Genomic DNA, 24,163 nt, shown 5'->3' on the forward strand with positions numbered 1-24,163 from the left:
AGACTTACTAGACCTTAAATTGACATGAATTTTAAGTTGACCTTTTCCGAACTAGGTTTAAAGTGAAGTTTAAACACAAAAAATTTCTTTCTTTCTTTTTCCCTTTCCACTGAATCATTGGTCGTTGAATCGTGCAATTTTTACAAGTTTGTTGGTTCGAATTGCGATTTCATAGCAATTCCACTATACTCCTTGTGATTTCGAACTATTAAACTACGACTCGTGAGTCGTACTATTTTGACAGCACTGTGTAGATATATCAGTATATCACTATTATCCAACCACACAAACTTTTAAAAAAAAACACACACACAATATCAAACCCCAATGACAGTGAACTACAAAACTTAGCTTCATTTCATAAGATAATTCCATCAACATCATATTAATTATAACCCCATTATTGGAGTATGTGAAACTTTAGATTATGGTATAGATTCATGCTAGGGTAGCGAGTGCTCCTTCCGTGCGTATTTACAGTGTCAATAGGAATTGAAGCATTATGATTTTTGTTTTCAACTTGAAGTTTTACAAGTAGTATATTGTGTAGTGTAAATTATTATGAGGTAAAAGTATCCTTATGTGTAGTAGTTGCAACTAACAAGTATAAAAGAAAACCGAATGGCAAAAAATCAAGATATATAAATATATAGGGTTATATTGACATACACCCCCCCCCCCCCGAATAACTTAAATTAGAATTTCCCCTCCAAATTGACGGTCAAAACACATGGGAAAAAAAAAACACACATGAAATGACATTAATACCCTTTTACTCACCCATATTTATTTTTTTTCTTTTTATTATTCTATGATCCCCACAAAACAATAAAAAACCTCATACTTAAATAATACTTACATCTCACAAATAAAAAATAATATTTTTTTCTAAAAAAATGTGGGTCCCACAAACACGTACTAATTCTCCACTTCATTTTTTATTCACTTATTAAAATAAATTGAGAATATTTTTTTTTGTTTGTTTTTTTAGTTTTATGGGGCCCATAGAATAATAAAAAAGAAACAAAAAAAAATGTCCTCAATTTATTTTAATAAGTAAATAAAAAATAAAGTGGGGAATTAGTGTTTGTGGGACCTACCTTTTTGTAGAAAAATTATTATTTTTTATTTGTGAGATGTAAGTATTTTCTAAGTATGGGGTTTTTTTTGTTTGTGGGGCCCACAGAACAATAAAAGAAAAATAAATATGGAAAAATAAAAAAGTATTAATGTCATTTCATGTGCCTTAACTGATCCTCACTTTAATTTTTATTCACTTATTAAAATAAATTGAGGACATTTTTTTTTTTTTTTTTTGTTTTGTGGGGCCCACAAAATAATAAAAGAAAAATAAATATGGAAGAATAAAAAAGTATTAATGTCATTTCATGTGCCTTAACTGGTCCTCACTTTAATTTTTATTCACTTATTAAAATAAATTGAGGACATTTTTTTATTTGTTTTTTTGTTTTGTGGGGCCCACAAAATAATAAAAATAAAAAAAATAAATATTAGAGAGTAAAAGGGTATTAATGTTATTTCATGTGTCTTTTATTTTATTTTATTTTTATTATTATTTTTTTAATGTGTTTTTCGGAAAAGTTAGTTGACCGTCAATTTTGGGGCAAATATATATAAAGAAAAGAAACTATGTAGTGCCTACCATCAATGTTTTCAAAGTACCGCATGGATTAAAGGATTGAAACGGTTGTCATCACTCATCAGGCACAATGGAAGCACCTGCTTGAAGAGCATGCAAAGCAACTTCATATTGTTTAAGCTCCACAAAAACAATATTGCAAAAAGAAAAAGCTGCAATAAGATTGAGGAAGCAATAATGTGGACAGAGTGTGATTATCATGCTCCAATTACCATAACCGAGACAGTACTTATCTCACCATTTTTGCAGGTATGCTTTAGCCAAGCGAGGATTCAATCGAATAACTCTATTCACATCATCAAGTGCCTCTACGCATGAACCAAAGAAATAGTCAAATCAAAATCGAAAAAAAAAAAAAAAAAAAAAAGTAGTAGCCAACACACCACACACAAACAAATAGAGAGACAGGCTAATGTAATAGGGTGTTTTTTTTCTATTTTTGATATCGAGAACTTATGGTTGCCTGGTGGGTCTGCTTTAATAGGGTTTTCCACCGTCTTTCTATATTTTTTTTGGGTAATTTCTCAATTAGACCATGATAATGTCAATTCCTTCTCAATTAGACCACGCCCACACATTTTGATTTATTCAAAGGTTTTTTTTACTATTTTGCCCTTTGTTGTATTTTGGGACAAAATCGGCGTGGAACTGCTACACTCTCTAAACTACCTGGTACACGCAATCTCTGGGTATGTGTACTTGGTGATTGTGATTGACCACAGTGAATTAGCCGTTCGATTACTCTAGTGATATGTGTCACCAACGGATTTGGATAAAAATATAAATGAAGTAGTCGAAGCTAAGTTGGATATATTATGTAGCAATTGTTATAACTACTATCAGCAACATTACTTATACCTATTACTTATTTTCATTTCACAAAAATGGGAATAGTACCCTAACATGAACCTCGATATTCGGTCCAACCTTCAAAATTTTAGACAAGTATCACTTTTGTTTATGGTTTTCTTGGTTTTTTCTTCCTCCCTCATGTTTGAAATGGAGGAGAACATCACACATTCACATAAAAAAATGTTTTGTTTTAACTTACCCTTTAGAAACTTATCTATCTCATCTTGGATGCTAGGTTGTAGAGTTTGGTTTGTTGGGTTTTGTTTCAAATGTAGTATTGAGGTTCTATCGTTATTTTCAAGTAAATATTATTGGTTTCAATGGTTCTCGGGTTTCCATGTTGATTCTTTCGCTATTGTTAATGTTTTTATAGAATATTATTGTCATAAAAGTGTAACATTATTAAATGCGATAACTTTTATATTGTATTCAATGTGAGAACTCTTACAGGTGTTTCTTTCCATGTTCTTCTTCATTATGATGGTGAGATGAAAGCAGACAAACATGGGTTGATGAAGTATGTCAGAGGTGAGGTGAAATTGAGAGTGTGTGATGTCGACATTTCTTATGAAAGATTCATTAGTCTTGTGGAAGCTATAAGTTCGAGTAGGTGGTCGAGTTTCTCTTTGCGATACCTGATGAACAAGTGCCTTTGTAGAATCGACAAACAAACTGACTATGCCAACATGATTATGAGACAGAAGAAGAACCTGACCAAAGCTATGTGAGTTTGGGTTATCAAGGAAGCGTGTGTTGTAACACCACTTTCTTGAGGACCACAAAGAGCTACAACATCTACTCCTGGTCCACCGAGTATGAAAAAGAAAAAAATAGTTATTCGGTTGTTTAAAGAACAGATCCCTACAAGTATTTCCCAGAGAGAAACTATGAATGAAAATATTTCATATGAATGGAAAGAGATTCCTACAGGCCCTTCTCCGCGAAAACAAACTGTTTTGAAAGAAAAGATGTTAGCTCGTACGAAAACCTATGCCAAACCATTACAGCTTGTGGACGAAGCAATAGGTTCATAATTCTATTTTTTTTATATTGTATTTAGTGATAGTAAAGGACATGCTTGCTGATAGTTATGAATTGAATGTTATATTGACCATGTTATGCTCACCAGATAATCCCCTTGAGCAACAGACAAATGGTGTTCATCAAGTGGAACATGATGAGATTCATGAAGTTGCTAAATCTCACAGCTTGTCGACATTCAAAAAGATCATGGTAGGTGAGAGTTGGTCCACATGTGCTTAAGGAACATATTGCTGATAATGGTATGTGTACTTACTGAGTGTTGGTTGAAATATAGATTTTTGGCCTGAGGAAGTGTCAACTAAAGCAAGAAGTTCACCGGAAACCTTTTCTGATCGATTGAATAGGAGCAACTATACTTCCTTATTTGTTTGAAGGTACGTGGTTTCTATGTTTCAAGTATCATATAGTCTTGTTACTGATATATTCTTCACTAATATATTGCAATGAAATCCAATGCGGACTTTGGTGAAACTGGTGTTGGAGATCTTGATCAACTTGATTATGATGACTTTGATAGCCAAAATCCGTATGGAGATGTAGTGGTCGTTCCTGACGAATATAGAATTGCCACCAATGGAACTATTGATGAGATTGTGGGTGATAGAGATGAAGTTGAAATAATACATGATGTTGAAATAGAAGAAGAAGATGTTCAAATAGAAGAAGAAGATGTGGTAGTATTGGATGGACATGTTGACGATGAAGGTGTCGTAGGTCAAGAAGGAGTCATGGATGATGATGATGATAGTAAAGTCCAGGTATTAGATGGAGATGATAATGATCGATGGTCTACTTCGAACCGTGGTGAAGAATTTTTTTGGGGGGGCACGCCTTTGACAGTTACTAAGAATGGCGAAGGACGACAAAGTCAATTTGATTTTGATTTGGAGGGAATGGTTGATGTTGTGGTAGTTTCACCTATTGACCTGAAATTCGAAGACTTACATCAAGGATGTCAGAATCTCGACTTTTCCCATAGTCCGAAGACCACCTGAACGTACTGGTCTTGATGTTACTCCTGCTCATTTGCAGGTGAAGTTTATCCCTCCTAAAGTTGGACAACACTACCCTACTCGAGATGATCTCATCAAAGGCATGAAGTTGTATGCAATATCAAACATGTTTGATTTGCGTCGTGCAAGTACTACTCCTGAAAGGGTGGCGATGAAGTGTAAGGCTGTTGGATGTACATTTCATATGTATGCAAAACCAGCCACTAGTTCTGATATAAGGGTTATTATAACCTTGATAAAGGCACACACTTGTCCACAAGATGAAGCTGTTGCAACTAATCCACAAGCAAATGCTAAGTGGGTCTCAGAAATTATTAAGTCGAAACTGAAGGACAACATGAAATTGGGTCCAAGACAGTTGGAGCTGGAGGTGAAGAACTCACACCATACCAAAGTATCTTATAAAGTTGCATGGGAAGCCAAAGATATTGCAATGCAGAAGGTATCATATTTCAAACAATCAGCTAGTACTGAGTAGATATGTAGCAACAGATAACTTACATTGGTTTGCCTTGTTTTGGTGTAGATAAGGGGAACTTCTCTCAGTCGTACCAAATGTTACCAAATTACTGCAAAGAACTTAAAAGGGTTGATCCAAATTGTTACACCAAGCTATTGACGTCGTCATCTCCTGAGCACAGGTTTGAATGCATTTTCTTGTGTTATGGGGTAATTGTCCATGTTTACAAAGGATGTCTCCATAAGTTGATTATAATTGATGGACATTCATGAAAGGTAGATACAAGTCAGTTATCCTCACCGCTCTATTAGCTGCTGATGGTGACAGCCATGTTTTCCCAATTACAGTTGTCATAGTCCCGAAAGAAAATAATGAGCATTGAGATTGGTTTCTGGTAAAGTTGAGAGACCATGTCGTTGGGACTGAGGAGAAATTTGTGCTTATGTCTGATAGGCATCAAAGCATTCTTCAAGCCGTGCTTAAAATCCTTCATAATGCTACATATTACTTTTGTGCACAACACATCTGAAACAATATCAGTAAGGAAGACACAAAAGGGAGGGTGTAGAGGGCGGGGCTAAAACTTATGAGAAAGCTGATTTTGTTAGAATCTTGAGTCACATATCCTGAAATTATCCGAAGGGTTACGCAAAACTTGTTAAGATTCCAAAAGAGTCATGGTCTTGTGCATTTGCTCCAATGAGAAGGTATGGTATTTGTTATACAAACCACATAGAGAGCTTGAACAAGATGCTATTGCTAGAGCAATGCCTGTTACATCTCTTCTGAATGAAATTTAGATGAACATAATCAAACACTTCTATGACTATAGGGTGATGGCTTCAAAGCTTAAGAGCAAACTAACTAAATATGCGGAGGATGTGATATATTGTCAGTTCAAGATACGTTAGTCATCCGTTCACAGCTTCGAGGGCAACTGAGTATGTTTACTCTATTGTAAGTATAGATCATACTGACACTGTAGACCTATTTAACTAGTAACACAATAGCATATTCCGTTCAAAATGAGGGTCACTTATGGACTTACAGTTCCAAGACTGTTGAATTATAATGAGGATATTGGATCATATGTGGAGAGGGAAGAAAGAAAAATTAAAAATCATTTTCCACCGTAGGAAGTTCACCAATTAAGCTGCAAAATTGAAACAAATTCCAGGCCGGGCCCCTGTGTCTTGAAAAGCAAGCAATTAGTTTGGGTTATGCAAATGGTTTATCTTGATCTCACGATTAAGCCTGTAAGTCCTGAATGTTGAGTCACTAAACAAAACGAATCCAAAACCAATAAGGCATCCAAGTTTGGGTAGGAGATCGACGAACTAGAATTGAATTTGTATTGTCCTAATTCTACTAGGATTCGGATCCAAGGTATCCAGCGTCTATTTAAAATACCCATTTGTTTCTGTAACGAACGTGAATTTTTATCAAACCATCTCTCAAGTGTCGAACCCTATTTACCAACCCTCCCATATCCTTCTTCTTCAAACCTCTCTTCAGTTTCTTCTTAACAATGAAAAAAGAGTCTCATCATCAGCGCTTTGATAAGGATTTTAGTTCGTTCCACTCCGGCAAACAAGAACAGCATATCACTGTGATGAGACATGGTGATCGGTTAGACTGTGAAGATCCACTTTGGAAATCAACAGCAGAACGACCATGGGATCCACCTCTGTCGGACACAGGTAAAGCTAGAGCTTTCGCCATAGGAAAACAATTCAAGGACGATCTTTCAGCACCAATCCACAGAGTTATTGTATCGCCTTTCTTGCGTTGCGTACAAACGGCTTCACAGATTGTATCGGCACTATGTACCGTCGACAAAAACGCAAACTACATGGACGTCGATAATGAGGTCAAGGTAACGATCGAGTATGGATTGTGTGAGGTCTTCAATAGAAGAAACTTGGCTAGGGCTCCTGAACACGGGAAAAACGTCGGATTTAATGTCTCGGAGCTTGAAGCTATGTTCCCAGATGGGACAGTGGAAACAATGGAGCCTATATGCAACCAGTTGCCAGATTGGCATGAGCGACCTGAATCTGCAAAGCTTAGATATGCAACCGTTATTCGCTCGCTAGCAAAGAGGTTTCCATACGAAAACTTGCTACTCGTTACGCATAAAATGGGAGTCAAGACAGCCGTTTCTTCATTCAGGAAAGACAAGTATGTTTACGACGTAGATTATTGTGGATATTCACACTTAAAACGGAGAATCTTTCGTAGTCCTAATAAAAAGTATCTTTTTACCGGAGTCTATGACGTGACTACCAAAAGTGGGGAATCTGGTGTTAAATTCTGCCCGCTCATTGACAAGGCCCTATATGTATGATATATGATGCACATTGACTCAGCTGCTGCCATCAAAGCACTGGAGCATCAATCCGGCTTTGGAATCAAGTGAAAGACAAAGCTGAATGGTTAAATCTCACATGCTCATGGAGGGAAACTAACATAGTTTCAGATGCTTGCGCCAGATACGGAGCCAATCTAACAAAGGGCACCAAGAAATGGTGGGATGATAAACCACCTTTCATGCACCAGATAGAGAATCAACATTAGACGTACTACTGATTCATGTAGTAAATCTTGTTAGGTTCAGTCTAAATGTAAACTTTGGAGAGACCTACACAAGGCTCTCAACTGATATAAATGTAATTTTTTCCTTTGCTATTAATACAATTACCCTTTTAGCAAAAAAAAAAAAAAAATGATTCTGTCCACAGATAGTTATTGTATGATGGCATAGATGCTAAGGTCCCAAATCGAGTTTCGACCCGTCTGGACTACCAAAGAATTGGAACAACTTTCTCGAGCTTCTAAATGCTTATTTCAAGATTATTGTATGGATCTCAATTCTTAATTTAATTGAAAATAAGAAATTTTAATACAGTTGTAATGTTTTGTTTCACATAATACACTGTTTTTGTTTCTCACTAAGTTTTTACTTAACACCGTTAAAGGTGCCGAATGTATCAGTGAACCATAACAACATATAGATGTTCTTTCCTCGCGTTGTTGACTTAATTGCGAGAGATTGAGACCAAATCCACCAGCTGCGTACTCCTTTTGCTCTTGTGACAAGTTCGTTGCTGGAAACTTTGAGGTAACAACAAAAGGTGGGATGAAACGAAAGGTGTGGTTCCCCAGAGGTAGTGAGTCGCCTTCAGGTGCTCAAGCTAGATTAATAATGATACCTCACGAAAAGTACTTTTAGAAGTAATGTTTATGAACGTGTATATAGAGACATACAAGGAATTATGGAGTTCTTTTAAACCAAGAATTTCTAACAGGGATAAGATCATATCCTAATAAAGTAATAATCTCCTTGTTTGATGCAAAAAAGAGATCCCTACACCCTACTCAATGATGAGAAATATCAGGAGCAGTGGAAGCAATATATCATTTCCATGGTGATCTTAGGCAGAGTGAGAAGATCATTTAAGAAAAATGTGTCCAAATGAAGCATGTTGCTACACAAGTAGTAGACGCCAGTCTAGATCCAAATGAAAAATATTTCCGTTGCTCCACTCCTATGGAAATGAGAGAATGCTTGAAGAGACGGCTGGACGATAAGGTGGCATACACCTTTTCAATTGCAGGTCGTCCCACGGAGCCTTGAACTTGAGCTCGTAGATTGGGTGGGAGCTGTTATGGGGCAAGGAATTAGTATGTGCGATCAGTTAACTCTACAAGCCTTTTCAAAAGCCAAGTCCTGACTCTTGACTTTCTCAAACGAAAAAACTGTATATACTTGATCACACACGTAATTTATAGTGTAATGTTCTTTAAACTTTTAAGAGGTGAAAATATGTTATGGTAACAAAGCAATGATGAAAGGTCAACTACATCAGACACAGATCAATGCACCAACCCGAGGACCCTAGGAAAACAAACTAACTGGAGATCGGGGATGAAGCACAATTTAAAGACATTTCCACGTACATGTACACATGGCTGTGCCCGTTCCGAACCATTTTTGCCCATATAGGTTGGCCCTATGCAGGCGTCAAACTTAAAAACTCCTTTAGATCATATAATAAGTACGTTGTGAGTTTGTATCTGCTGAATTATGTAGCAACAAATTTGACATAGACTATTGTACGCCAATACAAGAATACCCTGAGTGTCCCACAGGCAATAACAAAAAAGACAAGATCAAGATTACTTGAATAATCGACTATTTTTATTAAGTTATTATTTATGAAACAGGAATGTATCCGAGTGAAAAAATATACATACATGAAACTGCACTCTCATTTGGATGGAACCATTGGTCGTTTGGACCTATGAACCAAACATGCGTGAAATGGAGACGGCCCTTCTTTAACAACACAAATGCCCAATCATTGGAGGCACATAATTTACAAACTTATCTAAGAGCAGATTTCACGAGGGGAGAGGTTATGAAATGAAAGCCTTCACAAGTTCTGAATAATTGCAGACCAAGCCTGTCCTTGGGCAAGTAACTTTGCCATCATTCTTCCTCGCCATTTCTTCAAGAGCCTGTGACAGAAACGATAAGAACATTAATCAAATTGTCAATGCCTCAAACGTACTTCACTTGAGGAAAGACCCAGGACCTTGGTGCTGTAGACGTAACCATTAGGTAAGACCAGTGGTGGGTTTTCTGTATCCATCAGCTCTTTAGTAATGTAGCACACAAGCTTTGAATGGTGCTGTTTTGAGAATGGCAATGGATTGGCCAGCTTGCGGAAGCTCTCTTGTGACAGTGGATCTTCTTTTGTGCAATCTTCTTCATAACAGAACCTAATTCAGGTTAAGGAAAAGACAGAGAACTCTACCAAAACATTATCGGAACAACACTTTCTTTTTTAGATAAAAAAAAAGCTCCAAAATGAGTATATGCCAGCTTTAACTACAGAAAAAACAAAATTCAAAGGAGTATGCCAGCATTCACTTCATGATGAAAACATACAACAAAGATATGAGATGTTAGCCCTAACATAGAAGTTTTCGAAGCTAAAGTACTCTTAAGCGCCATAGAATTATTGAGAAAATAAGAAATATAAGAAGAAGAAATCAGGCAGCATATCTTTCTCGAAAAAGATTTGGATACGGAGTCTTTAGAGCAGACAAGCCTGCTTGCAGATAAATATTCAGCAAAGGTTCAAGGGTCATGCCGTATAACCTGCAAAACTCCTGCTTAAATTGCTCGACTAAATGATCCCATTGCTTCGGTTCAAATAATACCTAGAAAGATCAAGAGGAATCATTATACTACCTCCATTTAAAAATCTACTTTGCATATTATCTATGTCTAGTTCATCCTTGGTATACAACAAGATTTATATGGTAACTACAAAGCCTGAATGGTAACTACTTGGAAAAGATTTGCCGTGTTTCGCTAAAGACTACCCCGAAGAAAAATGGACTGAAATTTGTCTTCTTATAGCCTCAAAAACCTCATGTCAATTTAAATGCTTTATCCTAAAAGTGCCATCGAAGCTGCCATGTGATCCGGGTTTGTGTTACATCTCTACCAACTTTCGCAGAAAAGTCATTGGTCAAACTCCTTTTGACCACATGTCAATGCAACATGCTGTATTGTTTTCCAAACACGCAATTGTTTTCCAGACATGGAGATTGTCCAGCCTAGGCAGTGAATTAGATGCTGATTTATTTTGGCACGATCTCTCCAACATGGAGATTGTCCACTGAACAAAATAGCTCATTTAAAAATGTCTAATGCGGAGACTGGAGTTCGATCTTTGTGTGAAGAGTCTAGTTTTTATATATATATAATAACATAAATTTACACCAAGACTCCGTATTAAGCCCATCTAATTTTAGTTGTTATGGATGAATCATGAAACCACAGAAGACTTCCTAGGAGACATTCTATGGTGCATGTTTTTCAACGACAATACACTGTTAGTTGATGCGACTGCCCACTTTTTTTATTTTTTTATTTTCTTCACCTACATGCACAAATATTGAAGTTATTAGCTGTTTATCCTCAGGACTAGTTCCCCTGAAAGTAATCAGAAGTACGGAAGTAAAATTCTACCAATTGAGCGGTTAGATTTGTCTTCCTCTTGAGCAGATGACTGCCCATGATGTTTTTCAGTTAGCTATAAATGAACAGAAGACAGATGCTCTCACTGCCTCCTGCTGCGGGAAATACACATACAAAGCCGACACCCTGAAAATGAAATTACCTTGTACATTGTGCACTCAGTATTACTCTTGAAGGCCAAGGTCGCCATGACACGCTGCAGCTCTTTCATATGGGTAGCTCCCCAGGGCGCGAGGTACTTCCGAGCATACGTGATAGCGCGTAAATTATTTTCAGCTCGTACAAGCTCAACAAACTCCTGAAGTCTCAGTTGAAATTCAAGCTTGCTCTGCTAAGAACAAACATCATCAGTACCTAACCAGTTCAGTAGTTACCAGTTACACGCATTGAACATGCAATGTGTAAAACTAAAAACATAACATACGTATTTCTGTCAGTGTCAGATATGAGTGAGAGCCTGAGGTGTTTAATATGACAATTGCAAAAAGCACCCTGAGATGGGAACAAGGTTATATATACTTCTGTAAACATCAACTTACACAAATACAAAAATATGTCCATACAAAAAAGATCAATCCAGGGTAAGTATATGAATATGGAGACTGGAGCTCGTTTGTCATGTGGAAAGACTAATGAGTTTCCATAAACACGCATTTGCACCAAGGTTCAGTATGAAGCCCATATCTATTTCATACGAGAAACATGCATACCCACATATCAAAAATGGAATGGCTCTGATACCACTTGATACAATCAACTAGATTGTATATAGATTTGGGTTAATTCGAGGAAACCAAAGACCTATGAAATGATCTTCTATTGAGGGAATCAAACCTCCATTCACACAACTGTGCAAACAATTTCAACAATAATCGACTACCATCACCTAAATAGAGGTTACATAATGTTTTGCAGCACTACATAATCCAAACACACCTACTTACAATAACTACCACAATTGACCAAAACACTAATCCACTAAGACTTTCACAACTAAATCACTAAGACTTGCTATATACAATAAAGATAGGCATCGACTTGAAACCAATTGGTAATAACTAATACGTGGAGAGGCCTCAAGACTTACATACTTTTATGCGTGGCTCAATATATCCAATGTGGGACTAAAAATCTCAACACGCCCCTTTACGTGTAGCATTAATTAAGCCTAACACGTGGACAAACATACTTGGGTTATATGGAATAAACAACAAGGCCTTTTGGGCCACACACAATAGCGTGCTCTGATACTATATTAAAGATGGGTATCCAACTTAAAACCAATTGGTGATAAGTGGAGAGCCCTCAAGACTTATTGATGCACTAGTGTGCATATAGATATGAACATGACGCCGAAGAATCACGAATTGGTTGCTTGTGAGCCACTACAGTTGTCGTGCCGGACTTGAAACTCACAAATTTGAGAAGGGAGATGACAAGTTATCGCTTGTAATCACCCTGCAAATAATCAATAACAAAAACACACAAAGAGAAAACCTTTCTCACACAAACACAATGTTTATTAATCAACAACCAACTATGGCCAAAAGCCTACAACTCAATATATAGACTAAAATAACTATGAATTTAGAAGCTAGCCTTCTAATTCAATTATAGAAACTAAAACAACTAATTTTCGGAATTAAACATAAACCTAAAAACAACCTATGCTAAAAACACCAAAATAGCAATCAAAGATGCTTCTAAAATCCCTTAATAATATGTGAACCAATTAGGACTCAAAACAAAGGTTTCTAACCCTAGAATACATCACTTATATACTTTTATGTGTGGCTTAACATATCCCATGTGGGACTAAACATCTCAACAATATACTCAGCTATCTATGCTCAACTAATGGACACGCACATGTAGCAACATATCATAAGCCTAGAAACTAGGCAAAAGGTCTATCTGCCCCTAAGTGGTGTTTTGACTGCATAGCCTTAAGCTTTTTCTAGGTAAATGCTTTCACTATCTTTTATACAAATAACTGTTTGTTGCGATTTATTTATTTGAATGTTATTCTATTGGACACGATTACAATGAAAATGCTTCAACCTTATCAACCTCCTACCTAGTGATATTAACTTTGACACTCCATTCTTTTCATCCCTTGCTCCCTTATATAGGTTTGATTAAAACCCTCGTCTGAATTCCCTTAAATTTACATGTTTTAAATTGTATCTTCTTGCCATTTTTTTTTTTTTTTTTGTGTGTGGGGGCACTCCTAATGGTGTCATGATTTTATTAAAGTAAAGGGGTAAGGAATGGAACCATTTATCTTGGTACTCTGACAGTGATACAAGCAACTTCACTAAACAAGCGTGTTTGTTTTGTGTGTGAGTGTGGGGGAGGGGGTTGCTTTCATTTAGTCGCTAATTAGACAAAAGAAGTGATTATACCTTTGACTTCTTCAATCTGGATTTGTTGTCGGCACACCAGGCCAAAGCAGGAGCCACATCTTTATTATGAAGAGCATCAATGACCTTTTTGGCTTCGTGGAAGACTTCAATATCAACAAGATCCTGTCACAAAAAAGTATATATGGTTATGAAATATTAGTTTGTTAGGGACCACAAAAATTCTTAAATAATTTTGTTGATAGAAAGTTAGATTTCTGACATCATTCCAACTGGATCATGCATTGGACCCATAATTATTTGGAAGTTAAATAAAAAGCATACTCAATAGGATGATAATAAAAAACAAAAAGAGAGAAGAATAAGAGGGGGCACTCTCTCTCTAATACCCCCCACTCAAACTCATGATGTGTACCATAGAGAATTTGCCAAGAACGTAACAAGTGAAGAGGCCATTCCTTGCAACTATAATGCCTTCAAAGTGCAATGTGCTTTGCGAAGCCAGATAATATCATTGTGCCATGAAGAGATACCAAATACGACTGCATGAAGGAGAGAAGAGACGAATGTTGTACATCAAGTACTGGCTGCGTAGGAGAAGATGCCAAACCTACATTGTAGCGGCTGTAAAAAAGAGAATGCAGTACACAAGTACCAACTGCAAAGAGAAGAAAATGCAATCCATATACAAATACAATCCATCCACAAAAGTTAAAGTTTTGCCAACCAATGCAAACAAAAGAGCTACCATTACTGAATGCTACTAATGGTAATGCCAAACCGATTTTAAGTGCTACCAAAACCAATCAACAGCCCATCCCCCCCAAGTTCAGCATCTTGAACAAAGACCAACCACAAAGGAAGATGGGCAGCAAACAAACAAAATAAATCCAAACAAGAGAACTCCACAATACTATGTCACTGCCATTACCACTCTTACTACCACTACCATTGCCAATCGATACTACCGCCACTGCCATTGCCAATGTTACTACCAAGCCATGCATGCCATCCACTACCTCACTGCTGATTGCCAAATGCCTATTCACAAAACCACTTTTACCGGTCTATAAAAATAATAATAATAATAATAACAAATAACACTTTCCCCCAACTCACGAATGCTCAACTTTAAGTACAAACAAGTACCGAAATGCAATCCACCGAGAATGTGTGAAAACAAAAAAAAATCACACATAAAGTGGATTACAACAAATATAGCGGTCCGAAAAATATACTACCAAAGGATAGATTATCCAACCACGATAGACGACTACCACCAAACACCAAATACCAAAGACTGACTTCATTCCTTCTCAACGTCATATACCAATACGTCAAACATATCCCAACATCCGAAAAATTAAATGCAAATCGATAAGCAAGTAATCAAACCAACAGATTTTTCTTCAACTTATATGAAACCTAAATGGAAATCCCAAGTGCAATCCATGCTAACTACCACAGAGCAATAGACTATTATTCTTGCAAAAGCACTTACCATAATAATCCTCTAGCCAAACGGCACCAATCCCCACTTAACCTGCGCTACTATTCCACTCAATGCTACTGCTTGCAAGTGCAGAATCCACACCAATTTTTATGTTCCAAAAACTTATCAAACCGCAATCAGAAACTAAGAAAAGGAAACAACCAAATTGTTGTGACAATAGCAGCCAATAGGTACAGCCCAACTAATGCAGTAATACATTATGATGTGACCAACAAGCAAACAAGAACGATCGATGCCATTATCACTCAATGAACTGATGAGGAGTAGTTGTAAGTTGTAAGCAATCAAACCCAAATGTGAAAATTTCACCGAAAAACATACAAGCACACAAGAACGTTGATGCCCAGAAACGTATCAATCAATGAACTAATGAGGGGCAATGGTAAGCAATCAAAACAAAATGCGGAAATTTCACCAAAAAACACACAAGCATAACCACTCAACAGTAGAATCATTCCACCCAACTCCAAATACCAAATACCCAGCATCTCCCATCAAAACTCAAGCATGTACCTAAAATAAAGTCAAAGAAACCTATCTCCATTCTTCCTACATTAGTAACACAATCTGTACTCCTAAACAACCTTCCTTTAACATGCAATGATGCACTGACTTATATCCCCTCAGTGACCTGTTCCATAGAGGTTTTGCTTAAAGCAGAGGAGCATGATGTTCTTAATAAAATAAGTTATTAACTAGACTCCATGAAAAAGTTAAATGAGCAGTCATGCTGTTCAGAATCTAATTTTTCCAAGAAGTAGACGAAGGACAAAAAATGTTCATTTTGTCAGAAAAGCCAGCATTGTCACTCTTCCACATGTGCGAATCATATTTAATAATTTAAGAATCCTAATGCCCCTAACAGTATCTTTTGACTTGTATTGCTAACCAATTTTTGAATAAAACGATGCAGTCCAAAATGCTTAATCTCCTCAAATCTGCCTCTTTTACTGCTGTTCCAGCATTTCGTATCTGTGTTGTGTGGTTTGATACTTTGAAACAAATAACCGGTTAAAGAGGTAGTTAAGCAGAGAGAAATACTAATGTTCTCATAGCCTCCCAGAAGGATAATAGCTCTTTATTAATAAACAAATATTCATTTTTTTCATATGATAATGCAATGGACAAAATCGCAATTTTCGCATAACAACCAGCATAGATTATACGATCATGTCTAAGGTCAAAATTGCACTATCCTACCCAATCATGAGGTCTTCATACTTGAGACCTCTCATTACCGTTTAGCAGAGAAGCTCGTCTAGTTGTCTCCCCATGCCCTTCTATCAATCCAATCTCCGATATGCTTATAATGCATGTGATCTAGATATCGCATTTCCTTTTGCAATCCTAACCTAACGCATGCAACCTATAAATAGCATTTCCTATAAATACTAATCTTCCACTTGATCACTAGATCCCTATTAGGGATTTTAACACTCTTATACAGTTCACATCAACCTAACACAACCCTCATTGTCTCTAAAGATCAAACAAAGGAATAAATCACTCTCGCTCACACATCACTTGAGTCGAAACCTCATACAGTTTACAGTTACAAGGCGTCCTGGAAGATGAAATTAAGAAATATAAGTATTGTTAGGGTCCATAAGACTTATTAAGTTTTATTATGATAATTTTTTTGCTGGGAAGTTAGATGCAATCTGATATCATTCTCACTGGATGAAGGAATGGGTCCACAATATTTGGAAGTTCCAAGAAAAACCAAATTCACTAAGGAGAGAATTTTATTTTTAAAAATATGGAAAGGAATAAAATAAAGGAGAAGAAAAAGGATGCTTCGCACAACTGTTCCATCTGGTTGATTTGATATTGTTGGCAATAATCTGATATTGGAAATGCACGTTTTTTGTTAATGTAGCATACCTTTTTTCTTTTCTATTTTGATTGGCATGAGAGTATTCATCCAAGTCATGACTCATGAGGACCCAAATGCAAAGCAAATGCCCCATTAGCAAGATGCAAAGGAGGCATTGGAACCAAAAAGCTGTACTTCCTTCAAGTCTTATCAACACTACATAACACTGTTTTTTGTGATGTCATATCCAAAGATGTACTTTCTTAACACATCCTCACAACGTACAAGTTCTTTTAAAAATAGTCAATCTCTTGCCTTCTTTAGAGACTAATATTCAACTGAACAGGTTTGTCTATGAATATATCTGAATATGTTAGTTATGCAGAATCCTCTCTCATGCAGAAGTCCTTGGATGTACTTTCCCATAATGGATTATTACTATTTTGACGCAAATGAAGCGGCTTGTCTGTTTGCAAGATTAAACAATGACCTGACAGTTCCTTCTGAGCCAAAGAAGAGACTTCAAACATGATCTTTAACCAAAAAATCATTTCCCTTTGGTATGAAGCGATACCAAATGAAACCTATCTCCATCCTTCCTACCTCAGTAATAAAATCAGTAACTCCTAAAGTTCCTTCTTTTGACATGTCTTAACTGTGTAGCCAACTCAAAACCAATTGGTGATGAGTGAAGACGCCAAGGAGCTTTTATACTACACACATGACTTTAAACATCCCCTGTGGGATAATACTAAACATCTCAACATGCCCCCTCCCATTCACATGTGGTGTTACTTGAACCTGACACGTGGACAACATACTTAAGTGACGTGGAGCAAACGGGTCCTTTGGGCCAAATACAATAGCTTGCTCCGATATCATCTTAAACTTTGGAGCATCCAACTCAAAAACAAATGGTGATGAGTGGACAGGCCCATGACTTTTTATACTACACAACAAAGCTTTAAACATCTTGTCTGGGATTATACTAAACCCTCACCACACAGTGATTCACCAAAGAATATCCTCACAGATTCACCATGACCTGTAAAGGTTTTGCTTATGAGCAGAGGAGCGAAAACTTCTTGACGATAACAAGTTACTAAATAAACTCTAGACAAATTTAAAAGAGCAGCCATGCTGCCCAAAGTTCATTTTTTTCATGAACTACACAAAAATGGACCAAAGAACTTTCATCTTGTCAGAGATGCCAACATGGTCACTCTTCCATATTTGTGAATCGTATTTAATTTGAGAATCCTAATGATATTACATAGCACCTGTTTATAATGGTTACCAATTTTTTGAATGAGATGCAGACCAATCAGCTTACACTCCACTTTTTTTTTTTTTTTTTTTAATTCGCATACTCCTAAAAAGATGCATATTTTACTTGTGTTCCAGCTCTGTCGCATCTGTGCTTGCAGCTTTTATGGGTGGTGGGAAAGAAGAGGGGCTGGGTGGATATTGTGTTAGATAAGAAGAACCGGTCAAAGGGATAGTTAACAAATCAAAATAAATAAATAAATAAATGCACTGATAGTCTCCTAGTAGGCAAATAGCTCTTTCTAAATCAGTTTATATTATCCTTCTTTTTAAAATCATGCGATGGAGAAAATCACATTTGTCACATAGCAACCAACATTATTATATGATCCAGTCTTAAGTCAAAATTGCACTATCCTACCCAGTACCCAATAATGGTTAACGAGATTTTCATACCTGAGACCTCCCATTCTATTATCCTAAACCCAGTACAGCCACACCTAAAGATAAAATTTAAGGATGAGCTGATCAGAAGAACAGAATTTGTCTTAAAAGATTGTGTGGTGTCATTTTTGTTCCAAACAGTCCAGAACAAAGCAGTAAGTAGCATTCTTCACAAGAATGCAGAGGAGAGGATAGTGTCAGTGCCAACCATGGGTGCTAGAGGTATATCTTCTCCCCAGTTAAAGCTGGTAATGAAGGACTGTCATAAAGCTCTTGCCACGGCCAGTCTCTAAAAAGATTATAGCTAAACTAGCATACTACGAAGGTTGTTTGTAGTGAGAGTCCTTCCTAACCTATGTAGTCAAAGGCTAGCCTAGACTCTATGGTCACCACAAGCGCCTCACACCTGAGTCCCCTAGGAACATTGCATGTAATTCCCCCCGCCCTCTTTTATTAACAAAATTGGTCACACATCTCCCCCTATTTCCATCTATAATCCAATCACCGATATGCTTATAACACATGTGATCCCGATATAGCATTTCCTTTTGTAACCCTATCCTAAAATGCATGTGATATTTACACTCTTCTTCTACATTTTACACCAACCTAATACCACACCATCCTAAAATAGCAAGGATTACTTCATAATAAAGTAAAAATAAATTACCTGTATATTACTGCATTCTGCGAGCTTGACAGCCGTATCATAATAAGACAACCTCAACATATAATCAACAAGAATCCGCTTCATCCTAGTATTACTCCACTCCGACAAATTATTACCATTACTATTACCATCACCATCACCTTCCTCCTCCGAAGCCGCAGCATCTAAATGGTCCAACCTCGCCCGACACCTTTGCACTTGCAAATTCTCCATCTTACTCCCCTCTTCCAACTAACAAAACACATAATAAACAAACAAGCCAATTAAAACTAAAAAAAACTAAAGGGTAGTTATGTAATTACGCATTTATACCTTCCTTTTAAGACCTTGGAGTTTGTTAACCAGAGAAGTGAGATGAACAACAGCTTCTTCTTGAGACATGATGATGTCACGATTGGCAGTTTCAGAAATAACAGTGGATATTTCTTTTTCGACTAATTTATGATCTGATCGGATTGATTTCTTGTAGTGTTCGAATGGCACGCGTAGGAATTGGTGTTCTAGTTTTAATGACTCGGCTAACTGGTTTATTTTTGATGGGACATTATTATTATTATTATTATTTAAATTGTTTGATGCTGGTGAACCATTTGTTGTTGTTGTTTGTGGTGGTGTAGTGCTTACGGGCGTTGTTGAGTCTCCGTTTGACAGTGAGGCTGTGGGTGTTTCTGGTTCCATTAAATGAATTATTGTGATGATTAGTTTTGAGATCACAACTGCTCTGTTTTTTCTTATACTCTTTGATTCTTGTATTGTGTACTTGTGGCTCTGGGTTCGGATCTAAAATATGGGCCGTGGGCTGGACTCTCGACTTTTTGGACCCACTAAATCTAGATGGAATCAGAATTTGAAACGTGTATATAAGTATATACTTAGATTTTATGACGGGATCTATTAAATATTTTGTGTGCTGAAAAGGCTTTACAAAATGTCTCACACAAATTTTCGAATCAGAATATATTTAATGAGATAAGTACTTGGAAACTAGGTTATCAAATTGAGATAACCTCTTCACTTTGATGGTTTAGAATATTAATCCGTAATTTTCAAATAGAATTATCTTAAACTTCGATCTAGCTTGTATAATAGTTTTCTTAGATTTATAGTGATTTAGCAGTAAATCATCACCGCTCGGCTTACGTACTAATGTATACAAATCACTAAAATACATATCAAATCACTAAAACAGATTGATTGTTTTCATATCCTCAAAGAATACACTACTCCTACTTAAAAATATTTATCACATGAACGTGTTCTACGATGAATTGATGAATAGAAAAAAAAATTCTCTTTCAAGAAAATGCGTTTACCTACTTAAAATACTCCCCCAAGAATTTTCTCTTTTTCTAGGTAATTGTTTGTATACATACAAAATATTATTATTCAATTCCAACATGAATAACAAAGAAGATCATGTCGTTCTATGTCTTTCGTCAATGTGAACATGTCAAAGTGTTAACGTAAGATTGTGTGGGTAAAATGAGTAATGGCCATTAATTTTTCAGATTTGAATAATCTAATAATCAAATTGATGGAAAAAGAGTATGTCTTTCAAATAACATTTCATTTCCAAACTTGAAGCTTCTAACACACATTTTGAACTTACAATAAAATACTCAAATATTTCATCTTATTCCACCTAGCTTTTTCCTTATTTCTTATAGTAGATTTATCTATTTTCAATGTTTCTGCAAACACATTGCAAAACAAAGTTCGGATGAAGAAATAGTACCACAAAATTATTCTAATATTGCAGTAATATTGAAAGGGTTAAGTTTGATGATATCAATAAAGTGTCACAAAAATAAGTATACTAATAATTCACACAAACACTCTTCACTCTTTTGGACCAAAGAATTATCATCCATCAATTATCAGTAGAACACTCATAAGAATTTTTAAGCTTCGATATATTTTACTCCAAAATTATTAAAATTCCTACAACCAAAAAATATTTAGGTGACTCTCTTTGCAACCAAAGTTTGTTGCGTATCGAATAAAGGTTATTGAGCTATTACAAGTTCAACTGTAGTTCCATCGCTTTGAAATGTTTATCACAATGCAAATTCAATAATAGTTTTCTTATGCAATACCAAAAGTAGCTCATATATGACATCATATTATTATACAGCTTGGCAAAATCCTATTTTGAAACACGAAAAAAATTTATTGACTTATCAAATTATCTATCGAGCCCTGAAAAAGATTCAACAAAAGACAAAAACAAACCCACTATCTGTTTTACGTCAAGCAATATGTTGAGTAACTCCCGATATAGCAGTAAAATCAAGACGTGTAGGCGGATCAACTCATCAAGTTCCCTCATTCTGACCTTCTACTTCCAGTGAACAAAGACCCTATACAGGGTCCCCACGATAACTAATTGTGCTATGAAAGATAATTTTCATACCGAAAGAGTCTTTTTACAATTTCTAAAAATTATTTTCTTTTCTAGAAACCTTTTTTTTATTATTTCTCGGTTTGGTGTAAAAATAGAATATATATGCTGTATAAAAAATAGATAATCTATTCCCTTTTTTACCAAAAATGATCTTATCTTGGAGATTTTGTAATGCTTACTTTCAAACTCTTCGTTTACACAGTGGTGATATTCTTTGTTTCTCTCTTCATCTTTGGATTCCTATCTAATGATCTAAGACGTAATCCTAGACGCGAGGAATAAAAAAAGAAGGGATTTTTCGTTGCTTGATTTCTGAATTTTCTTATGATTTTATCTATTATGGATATTTAACTATGATAAAGATAAAATAAAGTTTTCGAGATTTCTTTAGAATTTGAAAGAAAATATCAAGTCATCAGATGAAATGGAAATAGAGGGATTCAAACCCTTGGTACGAATAACTCGTACAACAAATTAGCAATCCGACACTTTAGTCCACTCATTCATCTCTCCCAGATCCTGCTTCATGATATGGACATTCTATAAGCATCCTGACCCATATCTTTTAACACTATCACATCTTCCTGCCCTCAGAATGAGCACAAATTTTGAAATTTTATTTTTAGCACTATCCCATCTTCCTGTACTCAGGAAAAAAAAGAACAAAACTTAGGAAACCAAAAACAGCTGCCTCGATCAGTTAATTTAATCCTCGCTCCTGAATGAAGTGATTTCACTCACCGTATTTTGTATTTGTTATAAGAGTTAGTTCCAATTTTTGTTCCAAAGAAATTTGAAATGAAATGTAATAAGGTTGTATATATTTAGTTCAAAGAAAGCCAATGTATTGTTTATAAATGAAATTAGTTAAGTACATATACTTAAGGTTATGCTTATCATTTTGGCCCTAAAGGAAACCGTCCCAAGTGCCAAATACAATTTTACTTTTGAGTTCATTTGTGTTTCCGATGATATCCGAATACAAAATCTAGATTGTTATAGTGATTGTTTGTATACATGCAAAGTATACTTATTCAATTCCAACATAAATAACAGAGAAAATCATGTCGTTCTATGTCTTTCGTCAATTTGAACATGTCAAAGTGTTAACGTAAGATTGGGTAGGTAAAATTAGTAATGACCATTAATTTTCAGATTTGAACAATCTAGTAATCAAATGGATGGAAGAAGAGTGTGCCTTTCAAATAACATTAACTTTCCAAACTTGAAGCTTCTAACACACACTTTGAACTTACAATAAAATGTTCAAATATTCCATCTTATTCCACCTTTTCCCTTATTTCTTATAGTAGATTTATCTATTCTCAATGTTTTTGCAAGCACATTGCAAAACAAAGTTCGGATGATGAAATAGTACCACAAAGTTATTCCAATATTGCACCAATGTTGAAAGGGTTACGTTTGATGGTATCAATAAAGTACCACAAAAATAAGTATAACAATAATTCACACAAACACTCTTCAGTCTTTTGGACCAAATAATTATCATCCATCAATTATCAGTAGAACACTCGTAAGAATTTTTAAGCTTCTATATATTTTACTCCAAATTAAAATTATTAAAATTCCTACAACCAAAAAATGATTAGGTGGCTCTCTTTGCAACCAAAGTTTGTTGCGTATCGAATAAAGGTTGTTGAGCTATTGCAAGTTCAACTGTAGTTACATTGCTTTGAAATGTTCATCACAATGCAAATTCAATAATAGCTTTCTTATGCAATACCAAGAGTAGCTCAGATAGGATATTATATTATTATACAACTTGGCAAGATCATACTCCATGATGATATGGACATTCTATAAGCATCCACACCCATTTATGAAGTTAGAGAGGTGAAACATACTTGTCAGGATCCTACTCTATGATATGGACATTCTATAAGCATCTTGACCCATATCTTTTAGCATTATCACATCTTCCTACACTCAGAATGAGCACAAATTTTGAAAAATTATTTTTAGCACTATCTCATCTTTCTATACTCAGAAAAAAAAGAACAAAACTTAGGAAACCAAAGACAGCCGCCTCATCGATCAGTTAATTTAATCATCACTCCTGAATGTAGTGATTTCACTCACCGTGTCTTGTATTTGCTATAAGAGTCAGTTCCAATTTATGTTCTAGGAGCTAAAATTAATGAAATGTAAGAATGTTAGTATATATTTAGTTCAAAGAAAGCCAATGTATTGTTTATAAATGAAATTAGTTAAGTACATTTACTTAAGAGTTTGCTTACCATTTGGGCCCTAAAGGAAACCGTCCAAAGTGCCAAATACAATTTTGCTTTTGAGTTCCATTTGTGTTTCCCGATGATATCCAAATACAAAATCTAGATTGTTAAAGTCAGCTCTTATTGTGATGGAAAAAACTCTATGGATTCATATGTAAATGTACTATATTGCTCTATATACATTGAATAGAAAACACAACATCACATGCATAATCATGCACTACATCTACCTGTCTTCCAAATATGACTATCGGTGATCGTTCAATCCTTTCATAGTGTTCTTAAACTAATAGAAACGCAGTTCTCTACATTAATGAGAAAAAACTTGAGAGAGTTTGTACCTTGGCATTT

General features: G+C 35.7%; 2 protein-coding genes across 3 annotated transcripts; one reads left to right on the top strand and one right to left on the bottom strand.

The window, feature by feature from the left end:
• Positions 1-6,557: 6,557 nt before the first annotated feature.
• On the top strand, positions 6,558-7,376 carry LOC147488273 (uncharacterized). The gene has a single exon (XM_086574329.1). It carries the CDS (start codon positions 6,558-6,560, stop codon positions 7,374-7,376), a length of 819 nt encoding a protein of 272 aa, XP_086430455.1.
• Positions 7,377-9,208: 1,832 nt separating this feature from the next.
• On the bottom strand, positions 9,209-19,908 carry LOC147488274 (protein MAEA homolog). 2 transcript variants are annotated; one of them, XM_086570551.1, is made up of 7 exons: positions 19,469-19,908; positions 19,157-19,387; positions 13,490-13,612; positions 11,227-11,412; positions 10,125-10,258; positions 9,628-9,814; positions 9,209-9,550 (listed from the first exon to the last, which is right to left on the bottom strand). In XM_086570551.1, the coding sequence occupies exons 1-7, from the start codon at positions 19,832-19,834 to the stop codon at positions 9,449-9,451; spliced, it is 1,329 nt and encodes a 442-aa protein (XP_086426677.1). In that variant the 5' UTR covers positions 19,835-19,908; the 3' UTR covers positions 9,209-9,448. The 2 variants fall into 2 exon arrangements, with proteins under 2 accessions (XP_086426677.1, XP_086426676.1); XM_086570550.1 differs by having other exon boundaries at positions 11,227-11,415; positions 19,469-19,887.
• Positions 19,909-24,163: the final 4,255 nt, after the last annotated feature.

This window comes from Coptis chinensis, chromosome 7 (assembly GCF_015680905.1).
Source record: "Coptis chinensis isolate HL-2020 chromosome 7, ASM1568090v1, whole genome shotgun sequence".
Taxonomy (NCBI): domain Eukaryota; kingdom Viridiplantae; phylum Streptophyta; class Magnoliopsida; order Ranunculales; family Ranunculaceae; genus Coptis; species Coptis chinensis.

Coding starts and splice junctions, on each gene's coding strand:
- LOC147488273 (XM_086574329.1), top strand. CDS start 6,558: ATGAAAAAAGAGTCTCATCATCAGCGCTTTGATAAGGATTTTAGTTCG.
- LOC147488274 (XM_086570550.1), bottom strand. CDS start 19,834: ATGGAACCAGAAACACCCACAGCCTCACTGTCAAACGGAGACTCAACA. Junction 10,259..11,226: donor CTGAGTGCACAATGTACAAG/GTAATTTCATTT, acceptor TGATCTTTCTAG/GTATTATTTGAACCGAAGCA. Junction 9,815..10,124: donor TTGTCTGCTCTAAAGACTCC/GTATCCAAATCT, acceptor AACCTGAATTAG/GTTCTGTTATGAAGAAGATT.